This window comes from Hyaena hyaena, unplaced genomic scaffold, assembly GCF_003009895.1.
Source record: "Hyaena hyaena isolate Hyena2069 unplaced genomic scaffold, ASM300989v1 scaffold_914, whole genome shotgun sequence".
Classification (NCBI taxonomy): Eukaryota; Metazoa; Chordata; class Mammalia; order Carnivora; family Hyaenidae; genus Hyaena; species Hyaena hyaena.
Genome location: NW_024081545.1, coordinates 433217 through 457336, shown reverse-complemented (window position 1 = coordinate 457336; position 24120 = coordinate 433217). Strand labels below are relative to the sequence as shown.

The 24120-nt window shown below is 41.8% G+C and overlaps 1 protein-coding gene and 1 pseudogene across 1 annotated transcript in view; one reads left to right on the top strand and one right to left on the bottom strand.

The window, feature by feature from the left end:
• The window catches only part of MANBA (mannosidase beta), a 117130-nt gene extending 93011 nt beyond the window's left edge, over positions 1 to 24119 (bottom strand). The window contains exons 1-4 of the mRNA XM_039220822.1: positions 23873 to 24119; positions 9555 to 9649; positions 5522 to 5627; positions 4530 to 4700 (exon numbers count right to left, since the gene is read on the bottom strand). Coding sequence (XP_039076753.1) covers positions 4530 to 4700; positions 5522 to 5627; positions 9555 to 9649; positions 23873 to 24049 — 549 coding nt within the window. The 5' untranslated portion in view covers positions 24050 to 24119. The remainder of the gene's footprint in view (positions 1 to 4529; positions 4701 to 5521; positions 5628 to 9554; positions 9650 to 23872) is intronic.
• On the top strand, positions 11370 to 13647 carry LOC120222825 (annotated as a pseudogene).
• Position 24120: the final 1 nt, after the last annotated feature.

The following is a 24120-nucleotide window of genomic DNA, read 5'->3' as shown; positions in this document are numbered from 1 at the left end:
TAACTCTTAGATTTCTGGCTTGAGCAACTGTTCTGGATGACATTCCATTCAGCCAGACAGGAAGCCCTGGGAGACGGGTTTAGATCCAAGCACAGGGTTGGACATCCTGAGCTTTAGGTCCTTGTGAATCGGGCAAGTGAAGATGTCTCGTAGGCAATCTAGTATAAGGTCTTGAACTGAAGAGAGGTCTGGACTGAAGATACAATATTAGAAGTCATTAGAAATTCAACTGGTTATTGAAGAAGTGAAGCTATATGAGATAGCCTAGAGAAGGTATAAAATGAGAGGAGAAGTGTCTAGAACAGAGACAAGCATGACTAATATAACTTCCAAGAAGGGGAGATTGATCTGGATAAAGCAACTTAGAAGGAATGGTCAGAGATGCAGGTAGAAAACAAGGATGGTGGAGAATATTGCTAAGAGAGTAGCTGAAGTGAGGAAGTCCACCATTCAGGTGGGACAGAGAAGGAAACAGAGACAAGAGGGAATTTGTGCTGATATCTCTACCCCACTAACTTCATATAATCAGTTATACACTTAGAAGTTTGTAATTATAGGAATGCCTGGGTGGCTCAGTCAGTTAAGCATCTGACTTCGGCTCAGGTCATGATCTCATGGTTTGTGAGGTTGAGTCCCATGACGGGCTTTGTGCTGACAGCTCACAGCCTGGAGCCTGCTTCCAATTCTGTGTCTCTCCCTCTCTCTGCCCCTCCCCCACTCATGCTCTGTCTCTTTCTCAATAATAAAAGTTAAAAAAATTTTTAAAAAAGTCTTTAACTATAGAAACAAGTCTCCAAAATAAATAATAACACCACCCTACATTTTGTTTTTGTTATTTTTTAATGTTTATTTCTTTATTTTGAGACAGAGAGAGAGCATGGGTGTGAACAGGGAGGGGGAGCAGAGAGAGAGGGAGAGAGAAAGGAGAGAATCCCAAGCCAGCTCCATACTGTCAGCAAAGAGCCTGACATGGGGTTGGATCTCACAACTGCAAGATCGTGATCTGAGCTGAAATCAAGAATCAGATGCTTAATATACTGAGCTACCCAGGCACTCCCCACACATATACTCTACATATTCAATAGCTAAATAGCACTTTACAGGATGCAAAGTGCATTTACATTATTATTTCACTTATGCTCCTATCCACACAGCCAAGAAATTCACAAATGACGGACCTGCTTAAGATCATTCTGGGTCGTAAAGCCAGAATTCAGATCTAAGATTCCTGACTTGCTCTCCAATTCAAGTCTCTTCCCACTGGACCATTAGATCTAGCCAGAAACAAACAACAAGACACAATTCATTGTTCAGGCAAGTTTGCCCCAGGGTTCGTGCTCCACACACCATGAGAGCAGAGTCATATGTCTGATTCCAGATTTCAGTGACAAGGGCTTGGTTATATAAAGATAACCTGTAAATGTGTTTTAAATACCACAAATTGAATGGGGGGGCAGAGGAAAGATGCTACTTGGATATATGCATAATATACATATAATTTTATTGAAGACCTGAAGAATAATATTAAGATTCAGAAAGTCTTCATTCTAATAGAAGAGGAGAGAGAAAAAGTACAAACTCTAGTATTCGAACCACTGTGCCATTTGAAGCCGAAGGCCAGAAACAAAAGATGAATTATAAACAGAAGTACCCAAAAATGGACCCACAAACATACAGCTGACTCATCTTTGACAAAGCAGGAAAGAATATCCAATGGAATAAGGACAGTCTCTTGAGCAAGTGGTGTTGGGAAAACTGGACAGTGACATGTAGAAAAATGAACCTGGACCAGTTTCTTATACCATACACAAAAATAAACTCAAAATGGATGAAAGACCTAGATGTAAGACAAGAAGTCATCAAAATCCACAAAGAGAAAGTAGGCAAAAACCTATTTAACCTTGGCCACAACAATTTCTTACTCAACACGTCTCCAGAGGCAAGGGAAACAAAAGCAAAAATGAACTATTGGGACCTCATCAAAATAAAAAGCCTCTGCAAAGCGAAGGAAACAATCAGCAAAACTAAAAGGCAACTGACAGAATGGAAGAAGATATCTGCAAATGAAATACCAGGTAAAGAGTTAGTATCCAAAATCTATAAAGAACGTATCAAACTCTCAAACAATAATCTAGTGAAGAAATGGACAAAAGATATGAATAGACACTTCTCCAAAGAAGACATCCAGATGGCCAACCAACACATGAAATAATGCTCAACGTCACTCATTATCAGGGAGATACAAATCAAAACCACAATGAGATACCATCTCACACCTGTCACAATGGCTAACATTAACAACTCAGGCAACAACAGATGTTGGTGAGGATGCGGAGAAAGGAGAACTCTTTTGCACTGCTGGTGGGAATGCAAACTGGTGCAGCCGCTCTGGAAAACAGTACGGAGTTTCCTCAAAAAATTAAAAATAGAACTACCCCAGCAATTGCACTAGTAGGTATTTATCCAAGAGATACAGGTATGCTGTTTCGAAGGGGCACATGCACCCCAAGACTCTTAAATATGGAGAACAGAGGATGACTGTAGGGGTTGTGGGAGGGGGGATGGGCTAAATGGGTAAGGGGCATTAAGGAATCTACTTCTGAAATCACTGTTGCACTATATGCTATCTTGAATGTAAATTAAAAAAATAAATTAAATAAACATAAAAATAAATAGAAGTATAAGTACATAGTATTCCATAGAATACCTGAGTGCTCAGTTACAGATGATTCCTTTCTAGTAACAGGAGCAAATGCTTATATTAGGATACTGACACAGTTTTAGCTAGATTGAGTTAAATAAGAGGGGGATAATTTTGACCTTAGTATTTATATTATGGAAACATAACTTAATGATAAATCCATCCAGCCTGAAAAAAGAGACCTAACTTAAATAATCAGAATTTATCAACTGAGGTTTTAGCTATCTTCACAATGAAACCAATGATTATATTTGTTGTTAAAGCTAAATGCCAATCTCTAAAAGAGTTAAAAATAGAATTACCATATACTCCAGTATCCCACTTCTTGCGATACATGCAAAAGAACTGAAAGCAGGGTCTCAAAGAGATATTCGTACATCCACACACAGCAGCATCAGTCACAACAGCCAGAAGCTAGAAGCAAGCCAAATGTCCACTGCCAGATGAAAGAATGAACAGAATGTGGCATGTACATACAGTGGAATATTATTCAGACTTAAAAAGGAAGGAAATTCAGACACATGCTAGAATGTGAAGGACCCCACACTAAGTGAAATAAGCCAGGCATAACAAGACAAATAGGATTTGTGTGACAAATATAACAAGTATGTTTCCACTTATATGTGTAGTGAAACTCACAGAGACAGAAAGAACGGCTCTGGTGGTTTCCAGAGGCCGGCTGGAAGGGAAAATAGGAAGTTGTTTTTACTGGGTACAGAGTTCCAGTTTTGCCACATGAAACAGTTCTTGAGATGGATTCCACAGCAATGTGAATACACTTAACACTAGAGAACTACACACTTAAAAATGGTTAAGGTAGAAAATTCTGTGTTGTAGGTATTTTACCATAATTAAAATTTTTTAAAATAAAAATAAAATTAAAAACTAAATGCCACAGGACACCTTGGGGGCTCCGTTGGTTCAGCGTCCGACTCTTGGTTTCGGCTCAGCTCACGGTCTCACGGTTCAAGAGTTCGAGCCCTGCGTCAGCACTGGCAGTGCAGAGCCTGCTTGAGATTCTCTCTCTCCCTCTCTCTGCCCCTTCCCCACTTGTGCTGTCTCTTTCTCAAAATAAATAAACTGTAAAAAAAAAAAAAAAAAAAAAACTAAACTAAAACTAAATGCAGCAAAGAAAATCCAACTAACATATTGGAATAAACTCAAGTCATTTAAACTCAGATGAAACTCAAAGAAAAAATAATCACCTTGTGGATTTTGTCATTTTTGTTAGATTTTTTTTGAGAATCTAGCACTAAAACGTGAGAACATATCAGCAATATTAATATTTGCAGAAGGCTTCCTAGTAACAAGAGTCACTAATAAATATGAACCTTACGGTCTGGTGAAAAGTTTGATAAACCTAAATGTTAAAAAAATAATTTGCAGGCAAACCATGAGAGACTCTTGAATACCAAGAACAAACTGAGGGCTGATGGGGGTGGTGGAGAGGGGAAGGGGGGTGATGGGCATGGGGGAGGGCACTTGTGGGAATGAGCACTGGGTGTTATACGAAAACCAACTTGACAATAAACTATGAAAGGAAAAAAAATAATTTGTAAGCTTATATCATCAGTCACCTATCTTTCTTCTTTTTCTGTTGTTACCTAAGTTCTGAAGCATGCTTCAGGATGGAAACCTAGGAACACAGAGATTCTCCACAAAAATTCATGTATCTTCTGGTTCTGGTGTCAAGTTCTCCATCCCATGAAGCAGACAGGAAAGAGATGCCCAACTTCTGAAATACCACTGGTGTCTTCAAACAAGTACTTCCCATGCCAGCACCTCCCCTCATCAAGACTAAAGCTCCATCCACTGGCAAGACCTTTACCTTTCGAATGAAGTTGACATGGCACTGGCCCTTCTGCACAGGCGGAGGGCAGTCTGGAGGCACCCCGTAGCTCGTGTGAGCTTTGCTCTGCTGCGTTGCATACAACACTGGTGACTGGAAACGCAGCTCAAGGGAGTTCACATTTCTAACCACAGTGGTAATATCAAAGCTCTGCATTAAAGGAAAGAACAGATGTGGAAGTAGGCTCTTGTGTAACATTTTAGAAATAGATACAGATACATAAAAATGTATGAAAGATGCACAAAATAATTGAAATCTTTAGGGTTAGCCTTTTTGCAGAAGAAAGCCCCTTACTGAAATAGAATAACTTAGTTGCTTGCTTATAGTTACAACTGAGCACACTCTCCTACCCAAAAGTAGATTTCTAGGTTTCTCCTTCTATTTTTACTGACAGATGATGGTCCTAGACAAAGAGAACAAGCAGAAAATATCTTTAGCCCTGGAATGTCTATTCTGGCCATTTACATATGGCCTTGAACTGCCAAGGATTTCCTAGATGCCTCAGGACAACCTGCCTCTCTGGTATGAACAGCATGTATTTCTAACTCATAAGTTATTTTTGTTTTGAAAAGTTGACCCTTGCAGGGAGATGAGGACATGATATCTTAATGTAAGCATTCCAGAAAGGAAGGAACATTTTCTTTTTTAATAGTTTGTCAACTGTCATTTCTCATGAAACTCTTGAGAATAATCACCAAATAACAGAAAAGAGAACAGCATTTGTTGAACCCTTCTCACATGCCAAGAACTGTGTCAATCATTTTACATACTTAGCTTATTAAATCTTCACAACCCTATAGGGTCAGTGGTGTTTTCATCATTCTACAATGTGGCAAATGAGAAAGTAATTTACCCAGTGCTTCAAAGAGCTTATACCTGCCTCCATGGGCAATTGCTTACCTTTCTCTACACAACAGTTAACACACAAACACATACAAAGAGTTTTCTTTTAACTTGACTTGTATACTTACATATCTTTTGAACATGTTGTCTGTTTTCCCAATAGGAACACTATTCAGCAGGATTTCTGCAACTGTATCGACACCATCAAAAATCAGATTTACTTTTTGCCATTTGCTAAAAAAAAAAAAGAAAGAAAAAATGTTAAAACAAGATGTGTAAAACATTGGCTTAGATAAATCTTTTTTTATTAGTTAAAATGAAAGGAATAAATATTTCACAAAAAATAAACATTCTTTTCTAAAATATTTTTAATGTTTATTTTTGAGAGAAAGAGAGGAAGAGCAGGGGAGGAACAGAGAGAGCGAGCAAGACACAGAATCTGAAGCAGGCTCCTGGCTCTGAGCTGTCAGCACAGGGCCCGACACAGGGCTTGAACTCACAAACCATGAGATCATGACAGGAGCCGAAGTCGGACATTTAATCCACTGAGCCACCTAGACACTCCTGAAAATACACATTGTTAAAAGGCAATTTGGAATCACATTTTCATTACTATTGGTTTAATACATTTTTATGTTGAGTGCTCTGGCTTATCTTTCTTCATAATATTTCAATTGCTTTATGAAATCAGCTTGTAATTTCCAAATGGATTGACTTTTTTTAGGACTTCACAAATTACTTATGAGAATCAAGTTAAATAGTAGACATAAAATATTTTTCACAAGAGCACCTGAGTGGCTCAGTCGGTTAAGTGTCCAACCCTTGATTTCTACTCAGGTCATGATCTCGAGGTCCATGGGTTCAAATCCCCCATCAGGCTCTGTGCTAACAACGTGGAGCCTGCTTGGGATTCTGTCTCCCTCTCTCTCTGCCCCTCCCCACTTGTGCTCTCTAGCTTTCAAAAATAAACATTAAAAAAAAACATTTTCGCAGACTATCACATTTCTGACACTGCCTAAGAGAATACATTAACCAACAAGTATCTATGAGTAACTGTTATGGGCTCTGTACTCTGCTAAGCTTTACAGGGAACTAAAACACTCTCCGAGTTTAAGGAATCTGCAATTCAGTTGTCATTCAAGTCAAAAACACAGGAAACAAAGAGCAAACTTACAATCTCTTCTAGTTGATAGTACAGTCTTGTTGGACAGACTACAGGTGCTATCAGAGCTTATGTCATAAGGAAAGACTTCAAGAAAGAAACAAGAACTTGAAGAGCAGGATAAACAAAATCTAGTATATTCATGCAATGAAATATTATTTAGCAAAAAAAAGAAAAAGAAATAAAGTACTGGTGAATGTGACAACATGGATGAACTTTGAAAACATTATTATGCTAAGTGAAAAAAAGCCAGTCACAAAGGACCACATATTGTATTATTCCATTTATATGTGATTTCCAGAAGAGATAAATTCATAGAAAATAAACTGGCAGCTGCCTAGTGCTGGCATAGGTATGAGGGAATGAGGATGTTGAGAAGGGGTAATAACTGCTAACGGGTATGGCATTCTCTTTGAGGAGAGGAAAACTGTAACACTGATTAATTACAGTCATCGATGGTGGCACAACTCTTTGAATATACTAAAAACTACTAAATTGTGTACTTTTTTAAAAAGTTTATTTATTTTTGAGAGGAAGAGAGAGCACAAGTGCGGGAGGGGCAGAAAGAGAGGGAAAGACACAGAATTCAAAGCAGGCGGCTCTGAGCTATCAGCATGGAGTGAGTCCGTCGTGGGGCTCAAACTAGTGAACCGTGAGATCGTGACCTCAGCTGAAACCAGACACCTAACCAACTGAGCCACCCAGGCGCCCCTGAATTGTATACTTTAAAAGGGTGAATGCAGGGGTACCTGGGTGGCTCAGTCGGTTAGGTTTCCGACTTCAGCTCAGGTCATCATCTTGCAGTTCATGATTTCGAGCCCAGCATCGGGCTCTGTGCTGACAGCTTGGAGCCTGCTTCAGATTCTGTGTCTCCTTCTCTCTTTGCCCCTCCCCTGCTCATACTCTGTCTCTGTCTCTCTCAAAAATAAACAAACATTTTTAAAAAGGGGGGGAGGGTGAATGTATAGTATGTGAATTAGGTCTCAATAAAGCTGTTCATTTTTTTTTTCTAATGAGTAGAAATGTCTAGGTAAAGGGTAGACCCCCGAGGAAGAGCAAACTCAAAACAAGGAGGTGCAAACGGCAACAACATTAAGATAACATGCTACATTCAGGTGCAGGAGTTGTGCTAGAGAGCTAAAGGGAGAAATCTGGTCAAGTCAGGGCAGGACAGGACACAGGAAGTGGAACAGGAATAGGTAACATTAAACAGTATTTTTGCACACAAGCAGGTAAGATTAAACTGGCTTTGCCAATTAAAAGGAAGACACTCATTCTTGAGCAAGAATGTCATGGGTAAAACCAATACTTTGGGAAGATGAGTTCAATGTTTCTATATACAAGACTGTAGAATAAAAAGACAAAGGAAGAAATTTAGTTATGCAGCTCTGGCCTAATTACAGGCACTCACTAACAAAAGCCTAGGCAAAAGTGTCGACAGGTGGGGCACCTGGGTGGCTCCGTTGGTTGGGTGGCCGACTTCGGCTCAGGTCATGATCTCACCTTTCATGGGTTTGAGCCCCGCGTTGGGCTCTGTGCTGACAGCTAGCTCAGAGCCTGGGGCCTGTCTTCGGATTCTGTGTCTCCCTCTCTCTCTGACCCTACCCTGCTCACGCTGTCTCTCTCTCTCAGAAATAAATAAAACGTTAAAAAAAAAAAAGTGGCAACTGGAAAATGAGGAGAAAGGGACTGGATCAAGAAAAACGAGGGACACCTGGGTGGCTCAGTCAGTTGAGCATCTGACTTTGATCTTGGCTCAGGTCATGATCCAAGCCAGGGTTGTGGCATAGAGCCCCAAGTCAGGCTCTATGCTGAGCCTGGACCCTGCTTAAAATTCTCTCTAGGCCCTTCTCCCCCCTTCACTCTCTGTCTCTAAAATAAAATCTTTTTAAAAGATGGGGTGCCTGGGTGGGTCTGTCAGTTAAGCATCTGACTCTTGGTTTCAGCTCAGGTCATAATAGAATGGTTTCGTGGATTTAAGTCCCAGGACGGGCTCTGCACTGTCAGCGCTGCTTGGGGCTCTCTGTCTCTCTTTCTCTCTGCCCCTCCCCCACTCATGGGGTCTCTGTCTCTATCAAAATAAATAAATAGAGAAATAGAAATTGAGAAAAATGGTAGGCAGAAATTAACAGAACTCAGAAAAAGACTGAATACAGAGATGCAGAAAAGATATTGTAAGCCAAAAACACCTTGGGCATAGAAAATCAGAAAAATGGTGTCACATTAAGAGAAACAATGAGACTGTTACAATATAAAGTAAGCTTTAAGTGGGAAAGTCAATTGCTTACATTTTGGAAATGTTGAGTTCAAATGAAAGAGGACTCTTAACAGAGATATTTTAAGTATTATCTGGAAATATGAAGATGGAGCACAGCAATGTTGTCATGTTTAGCACCATATTCTGGTTTTCTTTCTTTTTTAAGAGGCTATTAAATAATTACCCAAAATAAAAGTCATACAAAAGGGACAGAGGATTTTTTTAATTTAGTAATGATTGTGGTAGATATAACTGGGTTACATTCTGCTACATGGAACATTACTGAAACTATACTATGTTTTTCCTCATAGCTTCACAACATAATGTAAGGCCAATGCCAAGGCCTCGATGGCTGGTTAACACCACGTGGAATAAATGATGGATCTCTGATCCTACTTGACAAATTATAAATACACACATTCTGTTGATTATAGGGAGGGGAAGGTGCAGATAGAAGGAAATGCAAATAAGAGAATTCACTAGGTATAGGTGACTCCATTAAAACCATTGGGGAAACGAATGAATAAGACATAATTTCACAACTAACAGTCAGTAGCACCATTATATACAAATCAAAACACAAATTATATAGTCACTTTTATAGGACAACGCTTTAGTGTGACAGCTCTCTGATATGAAGCTTAAACAAACAAAAGATTATTGCAGAGACAGAAAGAAGAAAAGCTCAATAATAATAACTAAATAAATACAGATGTAGATATAGACATACACACATACGTACCTAATGTTAAAGGGGATTTTAAATTTCTTGCTATAGGTCCAGTTATCCAGGGAGATCCATCTGTACTTAAGGTCATTAAACCTGTAGTAAGGATCCTGTTGATCAAAATCATGGCAGATGATTAAATGTGCAAAAAGAAACTAAATAAACATGAAATAAATTATTAACCATAGCTATCTGTCACCTAACAGTTAATGAATTCTTGGCCTAGGAGTACAAGCATTTCATATGCAGGCACATCTCATCCTCAAGGTTAAAAGCTCCATCCATTTAAGAGACCATTACCCTTCCAACAAAGTTAACAGCATTCACATAACTAAAAAATGGTGGTTGTTTTTTTAAACATTTTTTTAAATATTTTATTCATTTCTGAGACAGACAGACAGACAGACAGACAGACAATGTGAGCAGGGGAGGGTCAGAGAGAGAGAGCAGAATCTGAAGCAGGTTCCAGGCTCTGAGCTGGCAGTCAGCACAGATCCCGACGCGGGGCTTGAACCCACGAACCGTGAGATCATGACCTGAGCGGAAGCCAGACGCTCAACGGACTGAGCCACCCAGGCACCCCAAAAAATGTTTGTTTTTTTAAGTCCAACAAAATACCTCAACGAAAGTTCTTTGAGATAGAAATAATATAACTTCATTATCAATAAGCACATGTGTGGAGATTAAGGCTGGCTGCCTCTGTTTAAACCAAACACAGAACCCCCGAGGTATTAGCAGAGCGTGAGAGTCCGCACTTCCGGTGTGAGGCCCTTAGTCCTCCCAGCCCGGCCCTCCTCGCTGTGCTCACTCCTGCCACTACCCCAGCTGGCCTCTAGGGGGAATGCTTCTCCTCTACGACCCAAACCTCAGCAAAACTCCCACTCCTTGGATTCACCCAGCATTTCCAAAGTTACTTTCCACCAAGCTTTGCTAAGTGAGCAGAGAAAGGATCTCTACAGAGAATACACAGGCAGCCCAGACACTGTCAAACTGACAAACTTCGGCCTGTATTTTCCTAGACAAGATCAGCGAATTGCAACCCACGGGCCAAATGCAGCTCACTGCCTGTTTTTGTCTGGCCAGGGAGCTGAGAATGGACATGTCAATAAATAAAGTTTTACTGGAGCACAAACATGCCCATTCCTTTACAAATCGTATATGGCAGCTTTCATGCTACAATAACAGAGGTGAGGGCGCGTGGGTGGCTCAGTCAGTTGAGCATCCGACCTTGGCTCTGGCCATGATCTCACAGTTCTTGAGTTCAAGACCCACAGCAGGCGCTGTGTCAACAGCTCAGGGCCTAGAGCCTGCTTGGGATTCTGTGTCTCCCTCTCTCTCTGCCCCTCCCCCACTCACACTCTGCCTCTCTCTCTAAAAAATAAGCAAACATTAGAAATAAACATTTTTAAAAATTTAAAAATTGCCAAGTTGAGTGGGCATGACAGAAGCCATTTGACCCATAAGGCCTAAAATAGTGTCCAGGGCTTTACTGAATATGGTTGCCCATTTCTCTGCCCTAGGCAACTGGCCTACTAGCTGTTCAGAGATGTTGTTCTGACTCAGTGTCCAGCCCCACATCCTTCCTTTCATAATACTTGGGTCTTTCTTCTCCTACCCATTTCCCACCCTTTACCTCCCAGATAAGGAGGCAGAAAAGAAAGTGCTGAGTGAAGCTTTTCAGTCATCTTTCTGTGATCAACATCACAGCTACATAGATGGAAACAGTTCAGTCTTCTCTAACTGGGACAGGGCCAAGTTGCACTGCAACTCCAGACAGAGAAAGAAAAGCCTACTTTGCCTAACTTCCACGGATGACAAGTTGCGCTAGCAATGGTCAGCTGGGCACTTGCTCGGAGCACAAATCTGTAAGACGTACTACAAAATGGCAGGGTGTATATCAAGATAGAAAGAACGGTTTCTGTGAGAAGTTGCTCCTAACTGGAAGAAATATTTTAATAAGCTACTAGGGGAGGGTGTAGTTGATGAGATTTAATAACAACCGATAATCACCAAACTGATTTTTAAGGACTGATTAACAGTAAGTTTTATCCTGCTAAATGGGGTGTGCCAGGCCCAGGCAACTTGCTTCCTTTTCTGTCTTCCCACACACACGCACACACACGACTCAGCCTCTCCAATGAATAGGCATGGAATAAATATTTAAGGACACAGGTTTGAAGAGGTACCTAATCACTAGCTTGTCCACGTGTCTCCACCCAGCCTTATTTATAACTCTACACTGTGGACTTAGTCCAATACAGTTAAAAATATCATGAGAAGGAAGGTGTGAAGGCTAATGCAGTTGCAACATGTCAGCCTGCTAAGCCTTGGAACTGGCTGATGGTCTGGTTTGTGGGGCACAATTTCCCTTCCTGTCTCCCAGCTGCTTGAAGGAAACTGCATATTGAGTTCAAGAGGGCAAGCTACTGAGATATATTTTTTCTAGACAAGCAGAATTTAAATTTTTTTTTTTTGAAAGAGAGAATGAGCACATGCACACACAAGCAGGATAGGAGCAGAGACAGAGAGAGAGAGAGAGAGAGAATCCCAAGCAGTCTCTGCGTTGATGACGCAGGGTTCATCCCATAAACTGAGATCATGACCTGAGCCCAAATCAGGAGTCAGACGCTCAACTGACTGAGCCACCAGGTACCCCTAGGCAAACAGAATTTAGAGGTTAAAATTTTTCTTTTACTTGAGAGAACCCAATCTGAAAGGGCTACATACTACATGATTCCAAATATATGATGTTCTGGAGAAGGCAAAACTATGATGACAGTAAAAAGATCAGTGGTTGTCAGGGATTAAGGGAGAGAGGAGTTAATAGAGCACAGAGGATTCTGAAGGCAGTGAAACTTCTCTAAATGATACTATAACGGTGAATACATATCATTATACATTTGTCAAAACCCATAGAATATACAATACCAAGAGTGAACTCTAATGGAAACTATTACCCAAACTATAGACTTTGGGTAATAATGATGGGGGGGGTCAGTATAGGTTCACTGATGATAACAAATGTTCCACCCTGGTGTGTGTGTTGGGGGGGGGGTGTTGATAATGGGAGCCATTATCATGTTCGGGGGGGAGGTATATGGGAGCTGTCTGTATTTTTCCTTTCATTTCACTATGAACCTAAAATTGCTCCAAAAGGTAGTCTACTAAAAAAAGTTCCTCTTACTAAGGGCAAATATCTTAACCGGCCTAAAATAAAGATTGCAGAAACAGATTAGCTTTATAATCACTATTCTAAATGCTAAGCAACCAACTTAATTTGATTACAGACTGGTCTGACTCCCTTTGTTCATATTAAAATTCCGAGTCCTGGGCACCTGGGTGGCTCAGTCGGTTAAGCGTCCGACTTCAGCTCAGGTCATAATCTCACGGTTGGTGGGTTCGAGCTCTGCGTTGGGCTCTGTGCTGACAGCTCGGAGCCTGGAGCCTGTTTCAGGTTCTGTGTCTCCCATGCTCATACCCTGTCTTTCTCTCTCTCCAAAATAAATAAACATTTTAAAAAATTAAAATAAAATAAATAAATAAAACTCTGAGTCCTATTCAAAGCTAACAGCCCAGTCTCTCTGCTCCTCAACGGTAGCTGTTCTTCTGGTCCTTTTGCTTAATTTAGAGCACTTGAACTCACCGCCACGTCTTCTGAACAAGAGATGCTTTTTGTGGGAGGGTTCAACTTCAACCCTGATGAGCAGACTCTGGAAGACCACTGCAGTAGCCTAGGTCCTATTTCTGAGGAGGTCTTTGTCAAGGACCATGAGATTCAACGATCCTGGGGTTTTGATTTCATCACCTTCACCAATCCAGAGCATGCCTCAGATGCCATGAGAGCCAAGAATGGAGTGTCTCTGGATGGTCGCCAGATCTGTGTGGATCACCTGGGCAAGTTAGCCAGAGGACTAGAGGTGGTGCCTTTGGGGCCCATGGGCGTAGTTGCAGCTACTTTAGAGGTGGTGGGGACCAGGGCTATGGGAGTGGCAGATATGACAGCTGGCCTGGAGGATACGGATATGGATATGGAAGGCCCAGAGACTATGGTGGCAGAAGCCAGGACAGTTATGACCGCTACTCAGGAGGAAATGACAGACAATTCTGACCACCGAGATGAGACGTGCACCTAATTCACAAGGAATAAAACTTCTGATCCAGGATCATCCTTCCAAATGGCTGTATTTATAAAGATTTTGGAGCTACACTGCAACATCTGTGTTAGTGCATCAACTTCTATTTTTAAACTGAGCTCCCAAGGTAGCTTGTTAAAGACCTTTTAGAAAGCTCTATGTGTTTTTTAAAAATTTTCCCCCATTTAAAGACAAATCCTGGGACATTATCTGAGTATTTTTCCTTTTACCACTTTTTTAGTTTGGGATCTCAGGATTACTGGTTCTGGCAAAAATAAAAATAAAAAATGTTTGGCCAGAATGTTTAAAAAAAAAAAGATAATAATGTGCACTTCGAGACCTTTTAAAAGCCTGTACACAATGTTTATCATGACTAGGAAGCAATTTCCAACACAAATACAAGAAATCAAGAACGTGATTACAGGTTTTTTGTTTTTTTTAATTCAAGGTCACCACCCTGACTACATAAAAGTTTCTTAAAAAATGACATCTGTGAATGTCATTTTTTTTAATACTGGAAGAAAGAAATATTCTGTTATTTTTTATCTAGCATTAAGGATATCCTTTGCAGAACTGATTAAAAAGTTGAAACCTGGGGGTGCCTCGGTGGCTCAGTCGGTTAAGCGCCCAACTCTTGACTGTGGCTCAGGTCATGATCTCACGGTTCATGAGTTCTAGCCCTACATCAGGCTCCTCACTGACAGCACAGAGCGTGCTTGGGATTCTCTCTCTCTCTCTCTCTCTCTCTCTCTCTCTGTCTCTCTCCCACTCATGTCCACTCTCTCTCTCAAAATAAATAAATAATTTTTTTAAAAAGTTGAAGCCTGAAAAATTAAATAAAATAAAGCTAACAGCACTTCAGTGTTACACCTGATGACTAAGAAACCATGTAAGTCAGAGTTGTTAAGCAAACCCACAAACCCTAAAAAACAAAAGAAGTATCATATGTTAACTAAGATAGGTACTCACATGCTTTTGTCTTCATAACAAACACATTTAAACACATTTCTCTACCATTTATAGAGAAAGAATGAAAGCTCCAGAAGATTTCACTCCTGAGGTCCCACAACTAAGCAGTACATCCAGAAACTAAATCAAGTCTGTCTAACATTTTTTCAACTATTCTACAATGCCTCATGCCAAAGACACGTACACTTTTATACCAGATGATCACCGCAACAGTTATAGTAACAATAGCTGATAGCTACCGCCCATGACGCAAAGGGACAGGTATTATCATCATTCCCCTTTACTAACAAAGAGTCCAAAGTTCAAAGTCAAATGGCTATGAAGTGGTAGAGCACTGATTCAGCCCAAGGACATCTGGCTCCAGAGTCCACACACGCAGTCATTCCCTAATACTGCCATTAATGTCATACAAATGTCATCATCAGTGCTACCTGATGATAAATAATTATAATTTGTTTATAATTGACATTTACCATACTTACTGTACATCAACAAACTATGTGGCCCCGCACCATACAAACAACATTATCGGTCTCATTTTCTCTGTAAGCCTCTGAACTTCATCAATTACATCTCCTTAGAGATATGTAAATCCCTTAACCAAGTATAGCTTTTCCACTCCCCAATTCTGCTTCAACCCAATGCCTGATTCCATCCCAGACATAATTACTTTAAATAGAGTTAAATATAGAAAAGGAACTCTTTGCAACTCTTTCACACACAGATACATTCTTGGACACTTAAGCAAAAAAATAAAGTTTAAGCAAACATTCATTTAAAAATAAGCAAAAGTGACAATATATTAAGATACACAGATATTTGGGAGCGCCTGGGTGGTTCAGTCAGTTAAGCATCTGACTCCTGGTTTCAGCTCAGGTCATGATCTCGGTTTCATGAGTTCGAGCCCCACATCAAGCTCTGCACTGTCAGTGTGGAGCCTGGTTGGGATTCTCCCCCTCCCTCTCTCTCTGCCTCTCCCCGGCTCTTGCTGTCTCTGTCTCTCTTGAAATAAATAATCTTGGGGCACCTGGGTGACTCAGTCAGTTAAGAGTCCAACTTTGGTGGGGCACCTGGGTGGCTTAGTCGGTTAAGCGTCCGACTTTCGCTTAGGTCATGATCTCGCGGTTTGTGGGTTTGAGCCCCATGTCGGGCTCTGTGCTGACTGCCAGCTCGGAGCCTGGAGCCTATTTCAGAGTCTGTATCTGCCTCTCTTTCTGACCCTCCCCTGCTCACGCTGTCTCTCTCTCTCTATCTCTCTCTTTCCTAGAAATTAAAAAACAAAAAAATAGTCCAACTTTGGCTCAGGTCATGATCTCACAGTCTGTGGGTTCAAGCCCCACGTTGGGCTCTATGCTGACAGCTCAGAGCCTGGAGCCTGTTTCAGATTCTGTGTCTCCCTCTCTCTCTGCCTCTCCCCTGCTCACTCTCTGTCTCTGTCTCTCAAAATAAAATAGACATTTAAAAAAATAAATAAAATTTAAAAATAAAATAAATAATCTTTAAAAATGATGCACAGATATGTGGTAAAACCTTAATTTGTAAAAAGCAAGAAAACAGTAATTCAGAATAGTGGTTACCTTAGGGGGAGGCAGGTGATGGCATTGGGAGAGGCAAGGTAGCTGCAATAGTGTTGGCAAGGTGCAGGTTCACAAACTGGATGCCAGGTGCATGGGTCTTCATTTAACTATTACACTTTAAAAGTCACAAACGCACATGTGCATATAACTTCCCATGTATCCGATACTATATAATAAAAAGAACAAGAAGAAAAATGTTCATAGGAAGCTGAGCTACTCTAACCTACATGGGGATACTGATGTGCTCTGTTCTGCCACACTCTCCAAACCTCAGTTTATCCATTGTCAAAATGAGCTCAGCTGTGATTCTTATTTCAGCAGCTTCATGGATGCAAGAGATTCCGAGTTCATAAGTCAAAACATTTTTTAAGCTTATTTATTTTGAGAGAGAGTGAAAAAGCACATGTGTGAGCAGGGACAGGGTCAGAGATAGGAGAGAGAATTCCAAGCTGGCTCTGCGTGCTGTCAGCATAAAGCCCAATGTGGGGCTCCAACTCATGACCCTGGGATCATGACCTGAGCTGAAATCAAGAGTCGGATGCTTAACCAAACAACTGAGCCACCCAAGCACCCTCATAACTCAAAACATTTTGGTTGGCCTTAACATTATTTTTGCTTAAAACCCTTAAACTAGTAAATACTGCTTCACGTCTAACACAGCTCTAGGTAAAAAGGGGTTGCAAGTTAAGGAAACTCCTTATTTTCTGACCAAAAAGGAGTAAAAAGGTAGATTTACAAGGAGAACTAAGATGATATTCTTAGCCCACTCCACAGTGCAGAGCTAGAACTCATGAAAGATTAGCATAAATGCTTGGAGAGAGATTCCTGACTGGCCTGAGGGTCAGAAGAGCCGGAGATCACACTTGCTCAGGAGCAAGGGTGGGCAGTTGAACGGATCCACCGCCATAGTTCCTGCCTCTGAGATGAAGCTGGGGGTGTGGGTGGAGCTGACAGGTAAGAGTGGCAATGAGGAGCAATCTTGTTTGCATGAGTTCAAGTCCCAGCTTGGCCCTAATACCTGTGGGATCTTGTGAAGCTCATACAGCACCTCTACACTCTGTTTTCTCAGTTCTAGAACAGAGATAATAACAGTACCTCCCAGGGTCAGTATGAACATTGGAAGAGGTAGCATGTGGCAGATGCCTGGAACCATCCGTGACACACAGCAAACATTCAACAAATGACAGCTGTTATTACTGGTATACATACGAATCTGAAATCCCTTCTATGAAAGGGCACGTTAAAGGAAAAAGTCATTACCAAACAATATACATAGAATGCTATCATTTATGAAGAGAAATTTAGATACCTCTGTATGTGTATAGACATATTATCACAAGATAGATGGATATACACAAGAATCTGGTTAACAGTAGTTGTTTCTATGGAAAGGAACTAGAAAACTAGGAGACAAGGGCAGAGGAATACTTGCTTTCATTATGTTTCCCACCTTTATTTTTTTTCATTTTTTCTTTTTCTCTTTTCCTTTTCTTTCCTTTCCTTTTCTTTTCTTTTCTTCTGAGGAAGAGAGCATACACACAAGCAGAGGAGGGGGGCAAAGAAGGGTGGGAGAGAGTATCTAATACAGGCTCCATGCCCAACTCAGAGCCCAACCATAGGTTCGATCTCACAACCATGAGATCATGACCTGAGCTGAAATCAAGAGTCAGACACTTAACCGACTGAGCCACCCAGGCGCCCCCCCACCTTCAAATTTTTATCATTACAGTTAACCCTCAGAGGTATAGTTAACAATATAGTGCTCCTAAACCTTGCATGGTCAAAAAATCTAATTACTTTTGCCTCTCCAGAAATTTAACTACTAATGGCCTACTACTGACCAGAAACTTTACCAATAACATAAACATTTAACATATTTCATATGTTATGTTATTTTTATTTTTATTTTTTTTTAAATGTTTTATTTATTTCTAGGAGAGAGAGAGAGAGAGACAGCGTGAGCAGGGGAGGGTCAGAGAGAGAGGGAGTCACAGACTGAAACAGGCTCCAGGCTCTGAGCTGGCAGTCAGCACAGAGCCCGACGCGGGGCTCGAACCCACGAACCGCGAGATCATGACCTAAGCGAAAGTCGGACGCTTAACCGACTAAGCCACCCAGGCGCCCCTGTTATGTTATTTTTAAAAATCATAAGGAAAATACATTTCTAGTACTGTGCCGTATTTACAGGAAAAAAAATCCCTGTGTAAGTTCAAACCCACATTGTTCAAGGATCAATTGTATATCCTTTATCTGTTTCTAAAAGCCTTTAAAATTAATTGACCTCTTTCTTAAAAAGAAAATAATAAGCTAGGTTGATAACACTACAAATGACTTGGCCAGAATGGTTGTGAGATATTGCAGGCTGGACTTACAAGATACACTAGTTGCAGCATATGAGACAAGAAACAAAAATGGCATTGAAATTCCAGGCTTCGTTCACTGAGACAATGTTGGTGCTTTTATTAGAAATAGGGAGGGGCGCCGGGGTAGCTCAGTGGGTTAAGCATCGGACTTCGACTCAGGTCATTATCTCACGGTTTGTGGGTTGGAGCCCCCCGTCGGGCTCTGTGCTGACAGCTCAGAGCCTGGAGGCTGTTTCAGATTCTGTCTCTCTCTCTCTCTCTCTCTGCCCTCTCCCTGCTTGCTTGCTCTCGCTCTCGCGCTCTCTCTCTCTCTCTCTCAAAAATAAATAAATAAACATTAAAAAAAGAAATAAAGGAAGAGAAACTAAGGACTGGGAGAATTGAGAGAGGAATCTGCATATTTTGAGTTTCTTTTTTTTTTTTTTTAGTATTTTTTATTTATTTCTAGGAGAGAGAGAGAGAGACAGCATGAACAGGGGAGGGTCAGAGAGAGAGGGAGACACAGACTCTGAAACAGGCTCCAGGCTCTGAGCTGGCAGTCAGCACAGAGCCCGACGCGGGGCTCGAACCCACAAACCACGAGATCATGACCTAAGCGAAAGTCGGACGCTTAACCGACTAAGCCACCCAGGCGCCTCCATATTTTCAGTTTCAATACACCATGATGGCATTCAGGTAGCATAGTAGAACAAAATCTCCAGCCACAAATCAGCAGCACAGAGTTAGAGATTGAGGCACCGGAGCAGTTGCGGCACAGAGGTGATGGCTGAAACTCAGAGACTTCCGAGAGACAGAATAAAGAAGTGATGTGTGGACTGACCCTCAGGGATTATTGCATTTATCAAGAACTTTTGGCAAATGGGATGCTTCTGGTGATATATTGTGAATAGTATACTATGGGGCGCTTGGGTGGCTCAGTCAGTTAAGCGTCCGACTTCAGCTCAGGTCACGATCTCACGGTTCATGGGTTTGAGTCCCGAGTCAGGCTCTGTGCTAACAGCTAGCTCAGAGCCTGGAGCCTGCTTCAGATTCTGTGTCTCCCTCTCTCTCTGACCCTCCCTGCTCACACTGTCTCTGTCTCTCTCAGAAATAAATAAAACATTAAAAAAAATTTTTTTTAATGAATAGTATACTGTGCCCATCGCTGTTTTTACTGGACATCTTTAAACAGTAATTATTCTCTTTGCTTACTATTTATTCTAGCCAACAGGCAGTGTGGGTCATGAAAAGAGGATGTGGGTTGAATCCTTGTCCCACCATTTATTAGATGGCATGATCTTAGGCCATAACTTGTGTGAGCCTCAGTCAGTATAAGTAATGATACCTTCTTCACAGGGTTGCGGTGGGAATTATGTGGACAGGTGCACCTTAGAAGGTCAAGGAGAGTGCACTGCACATGGAAAATATTAAGTAATTATTACATGAAGATGAATTTCCTAGTCTAGGTCGAGTACGTACACTTGTGGGTGATGAAGACCAGCTGCCCTTATCTAAAGATTCAACTCTCAGATGATGCTTTGATTCCCAGTGTTGGGCCATGAGAAGCAAATCCTCCAATGCCCTAAATACATCTCACAGGGCATCAAACAAAGAAGCATGTGTCCAGGTTTAAGAATCAGGATTTTCTCTCTTTTTCTAGGTTTATTTATTTATTTTGAGAGAGAGAGAGAGAGAGAGAATGAGCAGGGGAGAGGCAGAGGGAGGAGAGAGAGGATCCCAAGCAGGCTCTGCTCTGCACTGTCAGCACAAAGCCCGACATAGGGCTTGAGCCCACAAAGTGTGAGACAAGAGTGGGGTGCTCAACCAACTGGGTCACCCAGGCACTCCAGAAATCAGGATTTTCTAAAGCTATCTTAAAACAAAAAAAGGCTTAGGGCACCTGGGTGATTCAGCAGGTTAAGTATCTGACTTTGAGCCCCACATCAGGCTATGTGCTGACAGCTAGCTCAGAGCCTGGAGCCTGCTTCAGATTCTGTCTCCCTCTCTCTCTCTGCCCCTCCCCCACTGTGCTCTCTCTATATCTCAGAAATAATAAATGACTAAACTTTTTTTAAAAAAGGCTTAAGGGGCGCCTGGGTGGCTCAGTCGGTTAAGCGTCCAACTTCGGCTCAGGTCATGATCTCACGGTTCGTGGGTTCGAGCCCCACATCGGGCTCTGTGCTGACAGCCAGCTCAGAGCCTGGAGCCTGTTTCAGAGCCTGTGTCTCCCTCTCTCTCTGACCCTCCCCTGCTCACACTGTCTCTCTCTCTCTCAGAAATAAATAAAACATTAAAAAAAATTTTTAAGGCTTAAAAATAAAATTAAAGAAAAAAAGGCTTAAAAAACCTTGTGGTTTTCTCTTCCTCAAAACTGAATGACTATTTCTGCTCAAATTTCAACTTCAAATGCAGAGTCCTTAGCTAATCATCCTATGCAGAATAAAATCCAAGTGTTTCCCATGGCTAATAAGCCCGGCATGGTCTGCCCTCGATGTCTTCTTTGAACACATTCCCTTCCCCCCTGGCTTACACCGGCCAGCTCCCTATTCCCCAAACTTGTCAAACATGCTCCCACCTCAAGGCCTCTCCCCTTTCCACTCCTGCCTTTTTTCCCGCCTTGCTGAGAATGCACTTCTTCTTAAAACTCACCTCATCAAAAAGATCTCTGTATGAAAGTCACTTCAAAATGGCTATCTTTAACCACTTTATTTTAACAGCAATCCTTCCCACCCAGTCTTCTACTCTCCGTTCCCTTAATCAGCTTTATTTCTCTTCAGTGCACCACCTGCCATTATGTTACCTATTAATTTGCTCATTGTCTATCTCCTCCACTAGAATATCTATTGGGATAAAAGAGTTTATTTTCTTCACCACTCAATCTCAAGCACTTTGAATACTGCCTGCTATGTTGGAAGTATTGAATAAATACGTATGAAATAATTAGGTACATGAATAAGTAAATGACTTCGGCAAGATCTGTTTCAAGTTCTCGTGTAAACATAGTATGGGGTCCAAGGCCTGCTCTAGACTATAGAATATTTCCTGAGGGCCAACAGCAAAAAGAGATGGGGATGTTGTAATAAAGCAAGTGAAATAAATGTAACATATTATTCAATAATAGTGATGTTGCTGATGATTAGGCTTTGAATTCCATAATTCCCAAAAGCCTTCTCCATTTCTCATCCCACTACCACTTAAAACCCACATCCAGGGGCGCCTGGGTGGCTCAGCCAGTTGAACATTCAACTTTGGCTCAGGTCATGATCTCACAGTTCGTGGGCTTGAGCCGCAGGTCCAGCTCTGTGCTGACAGTTCAGAGCCTGGAGCCTATTTCAGATTCTCTCTCTCTCTCTCTCTCTCTTTCTCTCTCTCTCTCTCTCTCAAAATTAAAACATTAAAAAAAATTCAAATAAATAAACATTTAAAATAAATAAAAAAGTAAACCCACATCCACCTTATCGAACTTAAAGTTTTTCTAAGAATCTATGAACATATTTCACAAACGTAAATTATTTCCATGAGGAAAAGTCAGTTATTTCAGACTATGAGCAACTTCCTTCTCATCAGCTAGTAACCAAACATTGTTTCTTAATATGTAGCCTTGTAACATGGAACAATCATCCTACTTGCTGAAACCACAAAGTATTTCCCATTGCCTTAATTTTATCAGTGAAATGACACAAGGAGAGACCCTGCCAAATAGACACAGGAATTCTCAAGGCATATGTGAGTGAAGCCTCAGGGTACCAAAGTAGGCTGTGGTCTGCTAATGTTAACTAAGCAGTTTGTTAACTAAGAATACTTAAAGTACCTAAATTCGAGACTTACTTGTTTTAAAAAATAAACTGAACTGTGGTCAGTGTCATTTACAACATTCACTTCCTTTCTGATACATATTTCTTGAGAAAAAAAAAGCTAATGTGTACCAGGTCATAAACTTTGTATAACCCCAGTTGGCAATTGCGTCATTTAAATAAATTGTTAATGATACTCTTGAAAGTCAACCACAGTGCTTCAAAAACAATTTTTCAAAACACCAGCATAAGAGTAGCACAGTTGAGAATCCAGGCTATGGAATGGAGTCAGGCCAGCCTGGACTAGATTTCTACTTCTGCCACTTAGTTGCTGTGTGATCTTGGGTAAATCCTCTAACTTCTTTGGGCGCCCTAACTCCGTATCATCCATAAAATGAAAATAGGAAGATCTACTCTGTAGAGTTGTTATGGGGACCGGGGCAATTCATGAGTACATCTTGTTCCAGGTAAAAATGATTAAAAGATACTCGTCAAGTACATCTTTTCCCAAGCAAGAACGATTTTTTTTTAATTTTTTAAATGTTTTTATTTACTTTTGAGAGAGAGAGAGAGAGCACGCGCCCAAGCAGGGGGAGGGGCAAAGAGAGGGGTTGTGGACAGAGGATCTGAAGCAGGCTCTGTGCTGGGCTCAAACTCACGAAGTGTGAGATCATGACCTGAGCGGAAGATGGGTCTTAACCGACTCAGCTGCCCATGTGACCCTCTCTCCAAGTAAGAGCAATTAAAGAATGGGAAAGCCACATGCAGCTGACGGAACCATAAAAACAGCAGAGGGTGGAAAAGTTGTTTGCAAACCTCTGCACACAACAAACCTCTGCACACAACAAACCCCTTGTTCTCAACAAGCGGTCTATAAATTAGAGCAACTCTTTAAGACACACACGCATCACAGGCCCTAAGAAACAGCATCTTCCTTCATTTCCCAAAATTATTTAGCCCTTACACTAGCACTAGTAATCCAAACCTTACACTGACTTGTGCATCTCATTCTCCTCACCCTGTGGGCTGCATCAATCCCAAATCTGACTCCCTGAGCCCTACAAGCAAGAGAAAAACTGACACCTTACCGAATACAGTTAACACTTAGCAAAACTACTGTCCCCTGCAATGTCCACATAGTAAAACAGTAACCCCCTGCCTTATGCTTTGTCAGTCACAAGATCTTTCTATGCACTCTTCAGCGGAGAGCTATGGCAATAGGAAAACCGCCAGTATTAACAGTCTGCCCTGTACGAACTTCCGCTTTCCAGAATCATCGACGTCCCAGACTGGTTGTGTCTTATCTCCACCAAGCCCCGGACCCCAGCGGTGCTCTCCGCCAACAGAAGGTAAATTGCTTCAGCATTTCCCTGCCACCAACCACAGAGGCAGAAGTTAAGTTAGATCCAAAGCCGGGAACAAAGCTCAAGGCTCGGGGGCTGCCCAACGGTCCCCCGGCCCCTCGCACCACGAGGGGCACGCGGGCGCAGGCTCCGGCGGGGCGGCCGCACGCAGTACCTGGATGAGGCCCCGCTGCAACAGCGCGCTGTGCACGCAACCGGGGACCCTCCCCGGCAGCTCCAGCGAGCCGTTCCCGCTGCGGATCCTCCAGCTGCCCCGCAAGCTGAGGCTGCGGGCTGCGGCAGTGGGCCCCGCCCCGCACAGGGCGAGCAGCAGAAGCAGGCGGAGGCGCATACCGCGAGCCGCTGCCGCGAGGCCCGGACAGGCGGCCGCGGAAGCGCGGGCTCCCTCGGAAGAGGCCGGGG